Source organism: Zeugodacus cucurbitae, chromosome 5, assembly GCF_028554725.1.
Source record: "Zeugodacus cucurbitae isolate PBARC_wt_2022May chromosome 5, idZeuCucr1.2, whole genome shotgun sequence".
Classification (NCBI taxonomy): Eukaryota; Metazoa; Arthropoda; class Insecta; order Diptera; family Tephritidae; genus Zeugodacus; species Zeugodacus cucurbitae.
Window position 1 is genome coordinate 6,939,120 of NC_071670.1, and position 19,268 is coordinate 6,958,387.

Below are 19,268 nucleotides of genomic sequence, written 5' to 3' on the forward strand. Positions count from 1 at the left end.
GTGGTGTAAATAAGTATTTGCGCGGTGACAAATTGAGTGTGGAAGAATGCAGGCAGAAATTTCGAGAAGTAATTACATAGAAGACGTTCGTAATGGTTGTGTGGATATTGAGTGCTTTTCTGCATGGTTTGAGGTTTGTTCAAGAAAACTGTAAGGAGAATAAAACTTTCAACAAATTTCTTAAAACCAAAAAATAGTATACTAATTTGTTCTTCTAAAAAAAAATTGACCTTAAGTGTTCGCTCAACAAACTTGACTTGATTTGCCTCATGATGACAACAAACCTGACTTTATGTAACCTCTCCAATATAGTTGACCTCACGTCACCTCTCCTAATGTAAACAAGCTTTTGGATGGGCTCTGGCTGGTCTTAATAATTTCATGTTGGGCTCAATAATCTCTAGCTGGGCTCAATAATCTCTAGCTGTATCAATAAGCTCATCCCATTGAGCTCAATAATCTCTGACTGAGCTAATCAACCTCTGGCTGAGTTCAATATCATCGGATTGGGTTCAATAACCTCTGGTTAAGCTCAATAAATGGGCTCAACGATCTCTAGCTATAACCTCTAGCTGGACTCAATAATCTCTGACTGGGCTCAGTAACTTCTGGCTAGACTCAATATCCTCGGATTGGGTTCAAAAACCTCTGGTTGAGCTCAATTACCTCTGGCTGTGATAAATAAACTCTGGCTAAGCTCAATAACCTCTGGCTGGGCTCAATTATCTCTGGCTGAGCTCAATAACTTTTAGCTGGACTCAATAGCCTCTAGCTCGCCTGAATAACATCTGGCTGGGCTCAATAACCTCTAACTGGACTTAATAACCTATGTTTGGGCTCAATAATCTCTAGCTGGGGTCAACGACCTTTGGTTGAGCTCTAAAACCTCTGGCTGTGATAAATAATTAATGGCTGAGCTCAATAATCTGACTGGGTTCTATAATCTCTCGCTAAGCTCATTAATCTGGCTGAGCTCAATAATCTGACTGGGTTCTATAATCTCTCGCTAAGCTCATTAATCTGACTGAGCTCAATAATCTCTGGGGCTGAGCTCAATAACCTCTAGCTGGACTCAATAATCTCTGACTGGGCTCAGTAACTTCTGGCTAGGCTCAATTTCCTCGGATTAGGTTCAATAACCTCTGGTTGAGCTCAATAACTTCTGCCTGGGCTAAATAATCTTTAAATGGGCTCAATAACATCTGGCTGGGCTCAATAACCTCTCACTGGATTCAATAATTTCATGGTTTTTCCGTTCAATAACCTCCGCCTGGGCTCAATAAACTCTGAATGAAGTTATTGACATTCTGGCTAGATCATTTTAAGGATTTATTTTACAGATTGCCCAATATTTTCTGAAAGAAGTCATTCTAAGGTATTGAGTTCTTTATATTCTATATATTGGGGCACGAAAAGTTATAGTCTCTCAGTTTTATCTCAGAAGAGAAGTATATTTCGTATGTTTCTTACATTCGACTTCCCTTTTGCTTCACGTAGCAACTTTGTGATTCCCTTAGTGGCAATAACGATACTTTAAATCTACTTTTCGAACTTCACAAAATAATTTTCGTGCAGCTTTTCTATTATCCACTTCATTCCATTACAATTTCTTCCGAAACTTTTGCAATATTTTTTTTTTTTCACTCACCATTGTTGCTGTTGTGGCATTAGGTTTGTTGCAACAAACAGCAAGTTTCGTAGCGCGTACAAAACAACTTAAAAGCGTGTGTAAGAAAAGAAACAAAAGCACTGTTTTTTTTAGAAAACTTTTATAATACAAACAAACAGATTTTAATGCTGCCACTTGTTGTTGCCAGCGTTACAACGCTACAAGGTTGGCTAGCCTTAACTATTTCTGTTACTACTAACTTCTTTGCAAATAGCGTAAAACTTTTTAGTACAGGTGTTAGGGTTGGGCGGGCGTGGGGTGTGTGTAATTGAAAACTTGTTGCGTCGCTGCAGAGACTTTGAAGCAGTTTGTAATTTAAGGAAATGGAAACAAAGCAAGTTAAGTGAAGAGAAAAGAGCAAGTAATGTGATAGCAAATGAGATTGGCACTCAAGCAAAGTGGTATTGAAGGAAGAAATCGAAAGAGCATGGCACTTAAATTCGACTAGTTTACTGAACAGAGAAACGTTTGCGTGTGGCGCTGAAACTAACTGAAAAAAATATAAAAATACACACAAAGTGACAATTTTATGTGGTTTATGCCATAATAATAACAATTATATTAGTAATAACATGCCAGCGGGCAATTAGTGACAATAAATGACGCATATTGCTGACTAAGTGGCGTACGTGGCGTATGAGTAACGACGCAGTCAGAGGCGAAAATATGAAAAATCATATAGATCAACAACAAAAACAGCTATATAGAAAGTATATAACATGTCAACAACAACAAAAACACACTTTTCCACTTCCGCATATACTCCCACCCTCATCTATATACATACATATGTAGGTACATTCCTTTGCGCCGACGTCATTGCTTGCACTGGCTAGTCAAATAATTTGTTTAAGCTTTTGGTGAAAGTATAAAGAAATCAAAGGCGATAAAATCAAATTTATGTCATACGAAAAAAGCATTGTAGGCGTGTAAAAATAACGCTACGTTAGCATATGGCTGGGGTTACATATAAATATGCATACATACATATGGTGATAGTACCATGTATATTCTATATGCATATGTATCTGTACGTACATATTGATTGTTTGTAAATAATTTCCGTTGAGGTCAACAAATATGTTGACGACATTGTTGTAGCTGTCATTGTCAACATGAGCAGTATTACTTGTATGGCAAGTAATAAAAATAAAGTGGTGAAACGCCTAAAAGTAGACAATGAAATGGCAATTAAGCTAGGAAAAGTGTACAACAAAACGCTTTAATGTTTAATATATGATGGAATTATTGCCTAAAAGTGCTAAAACAAAAACAACAGTATTCATATTTTTTTACAAGATCTACAGAGAATGCTTAAAAGAGCGGACAAAATAACTAAAATTGTAAAAATTTTTGAACTTTTCTTGAATATTAAATTTTCATATTTTCATGGAATTTTTCATGTTACGGAATTACAATAAAATTCAATGGACAATATTATATAACATTAAAAATCCAAAAAATAAAAAAAAAAATATATAAAAAATAAAAATAAAAAATAAATATAAAAAATATTTCTTTTCTTAAATTTTTGTAGAAAAATATTCACTAGAAATTTTTGTTTAAAATTCGTTTCCCTTTTTATAGTCTCGCAACAAAAGTTGCTAAGAGAGTATTATAGTTTTGTTTACATAACGGTTGTTTGTAACTCATAAAACTAAACGAGTTGGTTATATATATCAAAATGAGCAGGGTGACGAGACGAGTCAAAATCCGAATGTCTGTCTGTCCGTCCGTCCGTGCAAGCTGTAACTTGAGTAAAACTGGGGATATCCTAATGAAACTTGGAACACATGTTCCTTGGCACCCTGAGGAGGTTGCTTTCGAAAATGGGCAAAATCGGTCCACTGCCACGCCCACAAAATGGTGGAAACCGAAAACCTATACAGTGACATAGGTTAGGTTAGTAGGCAGATCTCTGTAAAAAAACAGAAGATCTCACTTATACAGCCTTGGAGCTGTCCATTGTGGTACCAATAAAACTCCCTGTGGATCAAAGACCTTTAGGATTCAGCAAAACGCTTGGAATCCGATACAAATTTCTTAAGACGGCTAATATCGATTCTAGCCAGTTCGCTAGGATCGCCGAAAAAGGGCCTCCCGAGGTGTTTCAACCTCAGTATGGCAAAAGCTGGACAATGAAGAAGGAAATGCTTAGATGATTCCATCTCACCTTCCTCCATACAGCTTTGGCAACTTGCATCTGTCACGATCCCAAGTCTCACCGCATGGGTACCCATTGGACAATGTCCAGTAAGCACACCCATGATGACGCTAAGATGGACCCTGTCCAGAGAAAGCAGTTGAAAGGACCGCTTACGTTCAACAGAGGGCCAAAAGGACCTCGCCACTGCACAAGTACTGGTAGTAGACCAGCGTTTGACGAGCTCATGCGTAGTCTGCATGTCCAGCGCTCCTGCGCAGGTGGACCATGGACTACCAATACGCTCCCATTCCGACGTCAATGTAGCTAGGGTACCCTCCCTTGCAAGCTTGTCCGCTATACAGTTACCATCGAATCCAATGCCAGTATTGCCGCCCTGCTGTCGGAGTGAATACATACCTCTCTAAAAGAGGTCACCAGACGGAGCAGTGCGTCCACTGCCACTTTAATCGCAGCGACCTCTGCTTGGAAGACACTACAGTAGTCAGGTAGCCTAAAGCTGGTATTGATAGAGAGCTTTCTGCAGAAAACTCCCCCACCCACCTTTCCCCTTAGCCTCGATCCATCCGTGAAAAATCTGACTGCACTTCTCCTCCATTGACTTCTTCCTTCCCACATATCCCTCGTAAGTAAATGTGCAGAGAAGAAACCTCTCGGGGACGGTTCCGCGGTGCAGTGGTCCAAGTAGTCAGGGATGCAATCGAACCGACGGAGAATTTCAGAATGTCCCTGCTTGGGACCGATCATGTACCCAGCGTCTCTGAGTCTGACAGCGACCTTTGCCGCAGTGCATCTACCGGCGATATCCACAGGTGCGACGTGTAAGATAGCATTCAAAGCCATAGTTGGTGTTATTCTTAGCGCTCCACTGATTCCAATGAGAGCTGCTCTTTGGACACGCTCCAGCTTCTTAGCTAGTGTGACTTTCTCGAGTGCCCTCCACCAGACGACAACGCCATAGAGCATTATAGGTTTAATAATGGTCTCATACAACCATAAAACCACTTTCGGTGAGAGGCCCCACCATTTTCCAATAACCCCTCTACAGCAGTAAAGAGCTACCGAAGCCTTTCTTACCCTCTCCTCAATGTTCGGCTTCCATGAGAGCTTCCTATCAAGAATAAGCCACAGGTATTTAACCTTGTCCGCAGGTTGCAGACTGGAGCCTCCCAATGAGGGGAGAGTTGCATTAGGAATTTTATATCTTCTAGTGAATAAGACGAGTTCCGTTTTACTCGGGTTTATGGCCAAGCCACTTCTATGCATGTGTCATAACTATGTTACAGTGTCATAACTAAGCCATAAATAAAGTTATGAAAATGAAATTTGGAACATAGGATCCCATTAGGGAGAGGCACATTTGGATGTATTTTTTTTGGAAAAGTGGGCGTGACTCCACCCCAAATAGGTTTTTTGTAAATAACTCGCAAACCAATAAAGCTATATAAACCAAACTTTCTGCAGCCGTTTATTTTAGCCATTTCCTTATACAGTCCAAAAATGAAATGAAATGAAATCGGATAATAACCACGCCCACCTCCCATACAAAGGTTAGGTTGAAAATTACTAAAAGTGCGTTAATTCACTAACGAAAAACGTCAGAAACACCAAATTTTACATAAGAAATGGCAGATGAAAGCTGCACTCAGATTTTTTTAAAAATGGAAAATGGGCGTGGCGTCGTCTACTTATGGGTCAAAAACCATATCTCAGGAACTACTCGACCGATTTCAATGAAATTCGATATATAATATTTTCTTGACACCCTGATGACACGTGTGAAAAATGGACGAAATTGGTTCACAACCACGACAACTTCCCATATAATTCATTTTTGAATTTCATCTTATTCCTTCACTTTATAATATATACATTAGGAACCAATGAAGATAGCGAAATAAAACTTTACACAAACACTATATATGATCAGTTGCATCACTTGTGAAAAAATTGACAAAATCGAACCATGACTTTTCAAGGCCCCTGATATCGAACATGTAGAACTCAGTGCCTAGGGGTAAGTTTTCCCCGAAAATATATTTAGGTAAATCCATCAGATATTTTAATGTAATTCATTCCCTCTGAATTTTTTTCTTATAACAGTTTCTCTCTGTACCTGAAATGGTAAAAATCGGGTCATAACTTCCCCCAGATCCCATATACCTAATTATAAGCAAAATTAAATTAAGTATAGTCTTCGATACATTGTATCTTGGTGGTGAAAACGAGTGAAATCGGTTTAGGAATTACCTCAGTCCCCATATACTATTTATGATAATTTTCGTTATTCTATTGAACTTTATACCCAATATATGGGTCGACTTGTGTTATCTTTATAAAATTACATTAATAAATTGCGAGAGTATAAAAAGATCGGTTACACCCGAACTTAGCTCTTCCTTACTTGTTTTTGGTTATATTTTTTAGTCAACTGTAATCAATATTACGCTTGAAAATATTTTCTTGTATTTAAAAGGAGTTTTCAGTTATATTTTGACAATTTCCATTTTTCCGGATCTTCCGACATTAATTTAAAATACATATATATTTACAAACATAAAGCATCCACGCACTTCAATTTCTCATTTAATTTCGCTAAAAGCTTTCATAACTCAGCGTTCAATGAACTGCTAAGAGCCGCATATGTAGCACAAAAACTCCGCTAGCATATTTGCATACATTGGCGCAAACCAAAGTGACATGCATGAATTTAAACACACACACACACACATACATACATATTGATATGTAAATCAAATATATTTTTTTATGAGTGTAAGCATATCACATACATACATACACACAAACAACAAATCTGATATGTGAATTTATGCGGGGTATCATATTTATTTGCTGTGCGACAACTTTATGAGGCATAAATTGCCAATGCAAACCAAAAAAAAAACGAAAAAAAGCAGAATTACATAACATGAAATGCTCGTAAATAAATAAATCGCGATGCTGATATGTTGGCCAGGAAAGCCATAAAAGATATGAACAAGGAAAGTGAGCAATAAATTACCAATACACATATAGACGCACATGCCCAAACAGCCCTTAATATATAACAAAAACAACAAAAAAACCAAAACTCACATTGACAAGATAAAAGCGTCAATGACACAAAGGTAGCGCCGGAAGTGGGAGGGGGGGGGGGGGGGGGGGGGGGGGCGGTGAAGCATATATGAATGTATGCTAGAAGTAAGAGGTCTGTTGCGCTGCTGCTAATAAGCACTCGTTGGCATAGCTAATGTGTGATTTTAGCATTTGTTGCGCGTTTCGGTTTCATGTCTATCTTTGTCGTTATGCTTGCGGTTTTGTTGCTCGCTGATGCCTGACTTTTTGTGGCTTGATGGATGGTTGGGTGAGCGCCTGAGGGAATTTCGCCTTTTAATGGTTTACCGTTTTACATTTTCATCAAAACCTACCCTCCCCGCCGGTTATTGCCGCCGTTTGTCATTTTGTTGTGTGATAGCTGTGCTTATGTTATGTGACAGTCAGCAGCTTAATTAAGTGGGTGCGTCAATGTTATTGATACTTTTATTAAAAGCGGCGCACAACAGTGGGTATAACTGGGCGATTTGAGTGGTGAATGTTAAGTACAAAAAAAATAATAATTAAATAAGGGTTGATATGTGGTAAAATTGTGGTAAATGAAACGTTAAAATTTCGGCTAAAATTACAAATAAATTTTAGTAGAAAAATTTTAGTACTTAATTTTTAGTGCTAATACAATTTGTATAATTCTGTTAAAAATATATGAAGAAAATTTTTTAGTACTAATTTTTTTTGGTACTAATCAAATTTCCATAAAAATGCTAAAAATGTAATGTGATTGTGGTTACTGTCATAATTGGTAAACAAAATTTTAGTACAACACTTTTAGTACTAATTTTTTTAATACATTTTAGTACTAAAAACTTATATTTTCATAATTTCAATAAAATTTCTAAACAGTTCTAACAAAAAATTTTTTGAGTACTAAGAACCAAAATTTTTAGTACTAAACATTCTTTCTACTTTTTAGAACTAAGAACGTACAGTTATCCACAAAATAATAGTAGTGCCAATATGAAAAATGTATTTGAATGCAAAACTCTTTATGATCTCAAGAAATTGATGGGATAAAAAAACGGTATATATATCGGGATACTGGCTTCAATTTACTGGCTCAAATTTTTCGTTAACCGTAATTTTAATACAGTTTTGCAAGTTACCGCGAAACGTATCTCTTTGCATTAGCTAGGAGCATCCAGGACCAAATCTGTAAATTATTACTTAAATTGTTCGTATTCTGTTACCACAGAACAAAAAATCCGAGAATAGCATCACCACGAAAAAAAACACAGCAGCCCGTACACAATTTGCAAAAAAAACGACTCCTAGCCAGTGAGCAAATGGTGACACATATTGTATTAATTATTTGTGCTGTAACCTGTACTAAGGTTCAAGAAACATTGTTAGAGCTCCATATAACACGAAATAATATCCCTAATTTACAGCAAACGTGGTGACGCCAAAATAATTATATCGAGTAGCTTTTAAAATAGCGGAGATTGTATAATTCTCTTGATGGACGGCATCATGGATCACATATATCACAATATACCTAAATATTAGAAAAAGTATTGCTACCATGTCCCTCATGTAATATACCAATGATATGGGTACACCAACATTATAAATTAGCCTAAATATACCAGAGAGTGGGCAGATAAGTGGTTAGGTGTCCACGCAGTTGAATTTACGGCCTGGACTATTTACTCTCCTAACCTCAACTTCATTCAAAACATGAGGTCCAATATCAAAAACTGTGTTACTTAAAGGAACCCAATCAATTTGAGAGACTTGTCGATGATAGTGAAGGAGTTTGGGGAGGACGATAATTCCAACTTTGGCAGGATCTTATCGACTCTATGCCCCGGACGGGTGGACCTCTATTAAAAATATTACTTATCTTATTATTCTATAAAAGTGTTTTACCTTAAAATTTTTAAATTATCTCGTATTACATGGAATACTCCTATTTTTTTGTGGAACTAGTTTTTGAGTTTATTTAACAAAAGTAGCGATAAAAAAAATTTATTACTTTTAATAGCAACAAATGGACTGTGGAAATATTAGTACATCATTAGTGATTATATTGTGTAAAAAATGTTTAACAAAAATCATTTTTATTATGGAAAATATAAAGATTCGATTTTTCCATGAGCGCACTACCATTTTTTTGTGGACAACTGTACATTTTTATAACTTCCATGTCATTTCTAAAATGATTTTAGTACACACATTTTATAATACCAAAAATTATTACTAAATCTTTTTGTGGTTGCAGTCGGAAATGTTTAGGTAAAAAATTTTAGTACAAATCTTTTTTAGTACAAAACTGTTGGTACTAAAACTGCTTAAAAATTTTAGGTTTTGTGGTTCCAGTGAAATTTTTTACAAAGCAACTTTGTACTAAAAACCTACACTTTCTATGTGATACAGTTAAAAATCGTCTACATAAAAGAATTTTTTCTATAAAAGAATATGTACTAAGCTATTTGCCCTGTAATTTAGTAGTAAAAATTGGACTAAGTTGTACTAAATTTTTTTAAAAAATATTAGTTTGAAAATGTTTAACTTTATTTTTTTTACTTTAATAGTTTTTTCTTTCATAAAATGTAGTACTAAAATTAGAGAGTGATAAAGAATCCTAAATTAAAAAAATACCTTACCACATTGGTTTTAGAAAATAAATTACTAAAATAAATAATTTGTACTAAAATATTTTCACTATCCAAATTGACTTGCAATAATAATAAAAATTTGGTACTGCAAATCTTTTCAGGATTCTTATATTCAATACATATTTCGCAAAAAAATTTTTACTAAAATTTTGTACTAAAATTTGTACCAAAATTATTGTATTCAAAATTTTGTCACTATATTTAATATTTACATTTTGCAAAAAAAATGTGTACTAAAAATTGTGTAATAAAAAATTTTGTTGTACTAAAAACTTTAAATTTTTTATTAACAATTTTCTTCAATAAAAATTTCATAATTTTTTAAATATTTCAGTAGCGTAAGGGTTAAATTCTAATGAAGATTAATATGAAATTTAGGTATGTGAAAGCACACTGTATGCCTCTAAGGCTTTAAAACACGTGCAATAATTAATACAAAATTAAAGCTTTAGTTTAAATTCGCTATCTAGCATACTTAAAGCGAACTTAGCGAATATAAAAAAGATAAAAATACTTGGAAACTAATTGTCGGCTTGCCAAAAGCTTCCTTTTATACTTTGTTTCTTACAAATTAAAGTTTTTCTCAAAAAATTTGCGCCTTCACCAAAACACAAAAAGCAACTAAGCATAGCAGTAAGACAACCGCGGCATTGCATGAAAACCGCCTTGAGCCAAACGCAGCAGACCAGCGAGCGCAGCAACCTTAGGCGCCAAGCATAGATTAATGGGAAGCTGTAAAGAGGAATTTGCGGCAACAAAGTGAAAAATTTGTTACGAAAAAACATGCTGCTACACGCAACAAAGCCGAGCATGCAACACATTGCAATGAGCCGCAGGTGATGCATGTGCAGCAAACTTCTGGCAGAAGATAGATGTAGCAACGTGAGAGGCGAGAGTTGAGCAACTGACGTGAGAACAAAAACATATGCGAAGCAAGCAAACAAATACAAGAGGCGAGTAGTGCAAGCAAGGCAAGGGTGGGTGGCTGTTGTGAAAATGTGGCAACATTTGTAGCGAAGCGTAGAAAATCGAAAACAACAAAAGCAACAAAAAGAAACAACAAAAAAGAGAAAAAGAAAATCAATGAAAAATCAGTGAAAATCACTGGCATTGTTCACAAGTTGCTGTTGTTGTTGCTACTTTCCACTTTTGCGTTATCGCCTTGCTTGTTTTTGTTTTCTTTTTGTTGTTGTATTGTACCTTCATTGTGCACCTGCATCGCCAGCAAGTACATAGTTTTTCGAAAATGCATTAACCACAACGGAAGGAAACATGTTGAAGGTTGTGTATTGCACACAGGCACTTGAAGAGCGCTGCATACCGCACACGCCCCGCACTTTCCCACCCATGTACTAACCTACACAATGCAGTTCACAAGTTTCGCTTTTTTTGTGAGTTGTTGTTGTAGTTGTATTTTACGCTATTTTGCGGTTATGTTGCTGGCATCCGTTGTTGCCATTAGCGGTCGAGAGCACAAGACCGGGCGCGCGCGCAAAAAAAAAGTAGAAAATGTACCAGTCAGCCTGTAAATCTTGATTATTTGTACGCCAGTGTAGCCTATAAGTAGGCGCAGGCACAAGTACTTGCTGGAGCGCCGCCTGTTTGGTGCAATGGTGTGGTGAGGTGCGCTGTAAGCGCACTTTTAGGCGCACAACGCATTAGTAATGGCTCAAGACGATAATTACGGCCAACGCTGGTGCTGCTGACGTCGAGTGCATTGATGGAGTGGGCGTGCACTTAGGTACCATACATATAGGCTGGTTTCAGCTTGAAAAAATCAATACAAAAGTAGCAAATCAAAATGTTGCATTGCATACTTTCAAGCGTGTAAGCTTTGAAGATTGTGAAATGTATGAAGGTGAATTATACAGGAAGAACAGAAAAAATCTTGGAACTGACAGGCATTTTATATATATTTTGCCACCAAAGCTTTCTATAAATCGGACAGATTATAGATTTTTTCGAGAATAATATTAAAAAAAATAAAAATAAAATAAATAAAATTCAATTTATTAATTTAATTCCTTTTTAAACGTAAAATTCTAATTATTAAAAAAGCTTATTACTAAATTTTTAGTACAAATATTTTTTAGTACTTTTGGTGTAAACTATTATTATAAACCTAGTGAAGTTTTAGACCCAGAAAAAATATTTTTTGTATATTATTTTTAAGTACTAAATTTTTTTGTAACTCATTGGAAGTACTAAAATATGAAAAAATACCGAAAATGTGTGTTTGTCTGAAAGATTTTAGCACTCTATTTATCTCAAAGTTTTATTCCAGATCTGAATTTTAGAGTTTGAAAAAAATTTTAGTACAAAGTTGTCATTAATATTTTAGTACTAAAAATGAAAATTAGCATAAAATGAGTAGACATGAGTTTTAAACAAGCAGAATAACTATATTCCAGTTTACTAAGCTTGGTATGTGTTAAACATATTTTAGTACTCAATGCTAAAAACATTTTTAGTACTAAAATTTTAGATTTGATCAAAATTTCGAATATGAAGTTTAAGCCGACAGATTTATGTTTATAAAAGTAACTAAATAAGTTTTGGGCGTACTAAATAGAGTTTGGTACTCATTTTTTGAAAAATATTAGTACTAAAATCGGTTTTAGTGCAATAGTAGTAAAAACCATAACATAAATTTATAAATTTTTGGATAAAGAGTTAATGTTTTACAAAGTTTTTACTAATTGTTACAAACAAAATTTAGTACTAGAATTATTATCTTTATAGAATTAGAAATGAGTTGAGTATATTTTAGTACTAATTGCTCCTTAAATTTGTTTTTTAGTACTATATTTTTAAATCAGAAGTTTAAAACGCAGCTTAATTATACAATAAAATATTTACATAGTTTTCAGAATTTAAAAAATATTCTAGTACTAATTTTCTTTACTAAATTTTTAGTACTAAATTTTTTGTTTGAAAAACTACTTTTGTATTAATATTTCAAGCGCACATCTATACTACTATTATGAAGAAAAAAGATTTGTATGTATTTCAAAAATTCTTTCACCATTCAAAAGCTACATTCACCCCGAGTAACATAGCATATTTTTTGCAAAAATCTCAACTTTCTGGAAATAGTTCCCTGGTGAGGGTATCAAAACGACTCCGTGATGGAGATCCTAATTTGAAACTGAAAATCTTCTTGCAAGGCATTCTCTTCGCATCGCAATCGCGTGCCAGAGAGTCGAGTAAAGGGCGCACGCAGTTGCTTGCTGAACAAAATTTCGAAACCTCTCAAGTACGCGCTTGAGAGTCGAGTACGGAGCGTATGCAGCGGCTTGAAGAACAAAATATTAAAAATATACAAGCTCACACTAGGGCGTCGAATTCTGTGCGTTCCCAACGCCTTGATAATCTGAGAGAAAGAAATCGGACACCAAAGACTACAGGCGCAATCTAGTTTTAGCAAATAAAATATAATTTCATGTTCGAATTTTCCTCATTTTACTTTTTTTTAAACGAACCCACGCAGGAAACGGCAAAGTACATACATAAGTATGTAACAACTACATAGCTTAATATGTAGTATGAAATGTAGTACTAAAATATTTTTTGAGAATTTCTTACTATTTCTGTAAATAAAAGGCCAATGTTAACGAAAATTTTGATACAGTAAAAACTGTAAAGTTGGACACCCTTATAATTTGGACACTTGCTCAATTTGGACAAAAAGTGCTGTACCGCAGGTGTCTAGCTTAGACAGGTTTTACGGTATTTGTTTACAATTCATGCTTGAAGCAGATAAAAATCTAACAAATAGTTCTTATTTTATAAATACTTATCTCTAGTATTGCATATCTTAAGGCGTTAACACTACTTTTTAAGAAATATATATTATTTAATGGAATTTTATTGCAGTATTGCATACTTTTGGGCGTTCACGCTTAAAAGCTGTGAATTTTAAATATAGTTTTGCATAATTTTAGAAGCTTAGACTCAGAAATAACTATAATTATTAAGATATGAATTTCAAGTACACCATTGCATATTTTTAGGGATTAAAAAAATAAATAATACTGTTCAAACGCACCAACTATGTTTATTCAAATAATTATAATAACTCCATCAACAAATATTTTTCATAGATAACGTGTTTTCCTTAACTAAGCGAATTGCAATATCTCTGCGCTGTCTGCGCAACTTTTTATTATTTTATTTTTTCTGCAACTTTCTTGGCATTTCTTTCGAATTATGCATTCCTGGCGCCACAACACATGGTTCGAGCGCGTCTCCATACTGGTGATACTCTTCAACTGCGTCACACTGGGCATGTATCAGCCGTGCGAGGATGAGAAATGCGTGAAGCTGCGCTGTCGTGTACTGCAGGTAAGCTACAACAATTACACTATTTACAACTATTTATAACGCTTTAAACAAAAGACAAATTAATTATGTTAATCAAAAATGTTTTTGCCTCCTCGTCATTTGCTTATGGCTTTGATTAAGACTAATTGAAAAATGCCATAAATAATGCGACACATTTGTGCAATTAATTGCAGAATTTGCTATTTATTAGCAAACAACAACAAATGCGGTGGTTGATGTTGTTGTTATTATTGTATGCATATTGCCATAATCAATGTGGCTAATTTAATTGAAATATTTACAAAGGTTCATTATGCATACAATTCGCATTGAATTATTACCGAAAACCAACAACAACAAGTATTTTAAGCAAATTTGCTGTATTTGCTGGTGTGCATTTGAATTTTATGCAAATGCAAATAGAAATGCAGCTGACACACAATTGCTGAAATGTGTGGCATGAAATGCTTTGAAAATTACAGAAATACACAAACACACTCATAGAGTTCGAGTTAGAAGTGCACTTGTGTGTGTTTGCGCATGCCATTGATGAGCATTTGGCTTGCATTGCAAATTAAATAACACTCATACGCCATGTGGTCAGTTATTATTTATTGAACTTGTTGCTTTCGCACATTGCATGCATGTGACTCGGTATGAAAGAGAGAGAGGGAGGAGATGATGATTAGGTAATGACGTATTTAGATTTAAATTTGAATCTTGCGCGGGCGAAGATCACAACGAGTCAAAAAAATATTTTGTGTTAATAAATCAAGGCTTTGGAGTCAGGATTTTTTTAAAACGATTATTTTAAAAAAATAGGATCTAAAAAAATATATTATTTAAAAAAAAAGTTGAAAAATTTAGGAAATAAAAAAATATAGGGAAATGAAAATTTAAAAAGAAAATACTTTTTACACAGATTTTAGTAAATTAAAATACACTACTAGATATTACTTAGAAAATTAATGAATTTGAATTTTTTCATAAAAAGACATTGTTTCTTAATAAATTTGGAACAAATATTCTTATTTGAAGTATTTCAAAAATTCATGAATAGACTGAGAATGTTTTTCAATCGCCTATTTGTCGACAAAAATTGTTCAGTCGTTAAAAAATTTCGATTTTCTTTTGAAAAAGTTACACAATATCAAAATAACATATAATCGCCTCAAATCGACTGGAGTCCATTCTACCACCAGTCGACACTCGCAATAGGAAGTACTTGCTGTACTGTACTTTTAAAAAATAACAAGATAAAATTAATTTATAGATAATATGTAAATAAACATATAATTTTTCCAAATTTCACAGCTTTCAAAATAGGGAAAAAATATAATTTTGTTGATGATGATTATGAATTTTTAGAATAACATTTTTTCAAAATTTAAAATATAGTTTCTTTTTTAATTTGTTTCGTGAAAATTCATTATATTTAATTTGCTTAGAAAATCCAAGAATTAGATTTTTACATCTAAAATATTTTTTAATATATATTTTTTTGAGAAATATTGTTTTTAGAATATTTCAAAAAATTCAAGAATTATAAATAATTAAAAATAAATGTATGGACAATAAACATATACCGAAATTTTTAAAATTTGTTTGGATCTTTTTGGAATAAGGAAAATTTTTTGAAATTTATAAAATTTAACAAAAAATAAGTTATTATTATTTTTTTTCGTAGAAGTTCCTTATTTTAAATCTATTGAACAAATTCAAGAATAAATTTTTTAAATGATTAAAATTTAATTTTTTTTATTTTGCTTTATTTGAAGATATATATATATTTTTTTTAAATATTTTAAGAATTACAATTTTAGATTGATTTATAAATTATTATTCTTTTTTAAATATTTTAAATTAATAAAAATATATATATGTAAAAAAAATAATTATTAAAATACAATTTAACAGACCTTTTTTTAATATTTGAAATTACCTATACATTTTAAGATATTTAAGTTTTTATTCCACAAAACGTTGTTTTTATTGTAATAACTTTAACAAGTGTTTAAATATTTTTTGTTTGTAATTTCAAAAAGTTACTAAAATAATTTAATTCTTTAAAATGTGAAATAAAATATAACAAAATTAATAAATAATATTTAATAAGAAGTAGAATTATTTTTATATTACAAAAAAAAATATTTTTCTTATATATTCTTTTCAACTTTTTAAAAAATTATCAAATATTTGTAAACAGTTGTAAAGAAAAAGCTTTAAGAGATGTACTTCAACATTTCCATCATTAATTTAAGCAAAATATATATTTTTTTTTTCACTTCGTATAGCAGACAATAAAACATTCTAAACACACGCCCAGACAATTGTAGGAAAACAAAGGAAGACCCACAAAAACCATAAAATTAATGACACATAAGCAATAGTTTGTAAAAAACACAAACAACAATCATAAGAAGATACACATATTACAATATACGAGTACACATATATACATACATATACATGTATATGTACATATATATTTACATGTGAATGACACTTCCGCCTGTCTGGCGCTAATGCCACATAAAAGCACTTCAGCTCATTAGACACAACAGAAACAAACAACAAACAAAGCAGTTAAGATGGATATGATAAATGTGTAGAAAAGACGAGTGAAAGTGAAAGGACACACCTACCAGTACAGAGATTTACTAAAACGAATACAAAATAGATTTGAAAGGCACTATTATGAGATTTAGAATCGTGGACTTCAACTAATATTCTTGTTTACAAGTATTTACCAAAAAGAGCAAGAATTCTCTTTGAGAAAGATCTCAAGTGGAAAACGTTGTGCATTAGATGACTCCTTAAATTATTTTATCAAGCAAAATTTAATCAAGACTGAGCACAATGCAGCATTGGGGAATTGAGAGAAACATCCGTTGGTTCTACTGTATACAAAATTATTTTTCACCACTTAATCGTCAGAACGTCGCGTCTTCAATAGTTCAAAGACCGAAATCTGTTTCATTTATTTACTAAGGGATCCATTTTTATAAGATGAAAGCAGACGGATCTCACTATTAAGATCTAGAAACAAGGTTTCGTACAAGAGATCCCATTAATAAAATATTTCTTAAGAAACTGTCGAGATTATTTGCTATAGACGGGTCAAAGGTCACGTCAAGGGACTTCCATTCTAATTAAATATTGACCAGTGTGAAGCTAAAAGAAGTGATTATCGTGAGAAACGTGATTGTGAACCCTGTTTTACAGCCATATCCAGAGGTTTTTGTCTTCGGAAAAATTTTATTGATCCTAGTATGATTTTTTTTTTTTTTTGGCAAGCTCAGAGTCAAAAAACGAGGCGTAAAAGGCCAAATTATTTTAAAATCAGAATTACTACTATTTATATTCTAAGATATACAACTATGTACCATAAGACTCAGCACGCTCTAGGTTCTATACCTATAGTTAATCACCTTTCAGTAACCATTATCAAACCTTTGAGCTTATTTCTAACATAAAACGTAAAATTTTATAATACAAAACTCACCATTTTTGGGTTAACATAAATATATACGCCACAAATCGGTACAAAACTCAGCCAAATATCTAGTGAAGGTGACAGCATTAGAACATATTACAAACACACACACATTCGGTACACAATGTCAGTGCCATAAAATGTATATAAAATTACGTTTTCAACGCTTAATTGTAATTTAAATTACAAAAAACACGGAAAAAAACGACCCAACGAGTCATATTTTAGCCATTTTGAGCGTAGCACCCAGCTCAAGTTCAGCAACAGACTTGCCTTTCCAACGAAATATGGAGTTACGCAAAATAAACAACAAATAATAATTATGTAACTAAATATATGTATAATATACCGTTTTAGCGCCATAAGTAAGCGAAGCTATGCGAAGTAATTAGTGGAGTTGAGGTAGTGGCAGTAGATTAAGTAGGCTGTCGTTGGCGTAGGAGTGGAAGCGTTCGGACGGAGTTGAGTTATAAGGTAAAGGAAGAGGGAGACCGGGTGAGATTTACAGCATGTATGTAGTTTTTGTAGAAAAAATATTTTGTACTCATGTGTGTATTAAAGAAGACTGCCTGTCACTCATTACATTGACACGTGGGTGTGCGTCTGACAGCTGTTGCCTACGTTATGGTGCAGGGATGTTGTTCGTCGCAGAGGAAACATATTTTTTTAAAAACTATGTATAATATAAAATGTAACAAGTAAGGAAGGGCTAAGTTCGGGTGTAACCGAACATTTTATACTCTCGCAATTTATTTATATAACTTTATTAATATTATATAATACACAATTTGACCCACATATTCGTCATATATATTGTATAAAGTCCATTGAAAGTTGGAAACCCTAATATTAGGTTAGAAGTACCGAGGTCCTCATGTTCGATATATGGGGCCTTGACAACCTATGGTCCGATTTCGGTGATTTTTAGAATGGGGCTGCCACACTATACACGTAGTATTTGTGCAAAGTTCTGCACCGATATCTTCACTAGTGCTTACATTATATATTGTAAAGTTAACGATTCAGATCGTCTTCAAAGTTCTGGTATATAGGAAGTAGGCGTGGTTGTGAAGCGATTTGGCCTATTTTCACAACATATCATTGGGATGTAAGGAAACTATTATAAACCAAGTTTCATTGAAATCGGTCGAGTAGTTCCTGAGATATGGTTTTTGACCCGACGCCACGCCCATTTTCCATTTTCTAAAAAAATCTGAGTGTAGCTTCTATCTGCCATTTCCTCTGTGAAATTTAGTGTTTCTGACGTTTTTCGTTAGTGAGATAATCCACTTTTAGTAATTTTTAACCTAACCTTTGTATGGGAAGTGGGCGAGGTTATTATCCGATTTCTTTCATTTTTGGACTGTAAGATATATACAAAAAACCTATTTGAGGGCAGGGCCACACCCACTTCTCCAAAAAAATTACATTCAAATATGCCCCTTCATAGTGCGATCCTTGTAACAAATTTTATTTCCGGACGGACAGACAGACATTCGGATTTGAACTCCATCCTTCGGGAAATAGGCTATATCCAATTACTTCTACAGCGCTTCCTATTACTACTAAATTGACCGATGGAGTAGCTAGATGGCGCTGTTATCAAATTATAAAAGAATTTAACTATTTCGAACATTACGCTCGAATTGATGATCTTTTTAAGAAATTTAGATTTATTTTGAGTGTTAATGAACTTCTCAAAACCATAAATTGGCAAAATATGGTGCTGATGTCAATTTCTTTATTATCGAGAATATATGGAATTTGAAAGAATTATTTTATGCTGCAGATGGCGCTGCTGTCAATTTCTTTATGCAAAAGAATATATATATCTACATAACAGCTACAAGTATACATATTTTTAGAATTTAAAATATCTACAGA

The 19,268-nt window shown here is 33.5% G+C and overlaps 1 protein-coding gene across 1 annotated transcript in view; it reads left to right on the forward strand.

Annotated features, from left to right (window-relative positions):
- Window positions 1-19,268, forward strand: part of LOC105219445 (uncharacterized) — a 255,025-nt gene that overhangs the window by 138,200 nt on the left and 97,557 nt on the right. Inside the window, exon 4 of the mRNA XM_054230853.1 lies at window positions 13,797-13,909. Coding sequence (XP_054086828.1) covers window positions 13,797-13,909 — 113 coding nt within the window. The remainder of the gene's footprint in view (window positions 1-13,796; window positions 13,910-19,268) is intronic.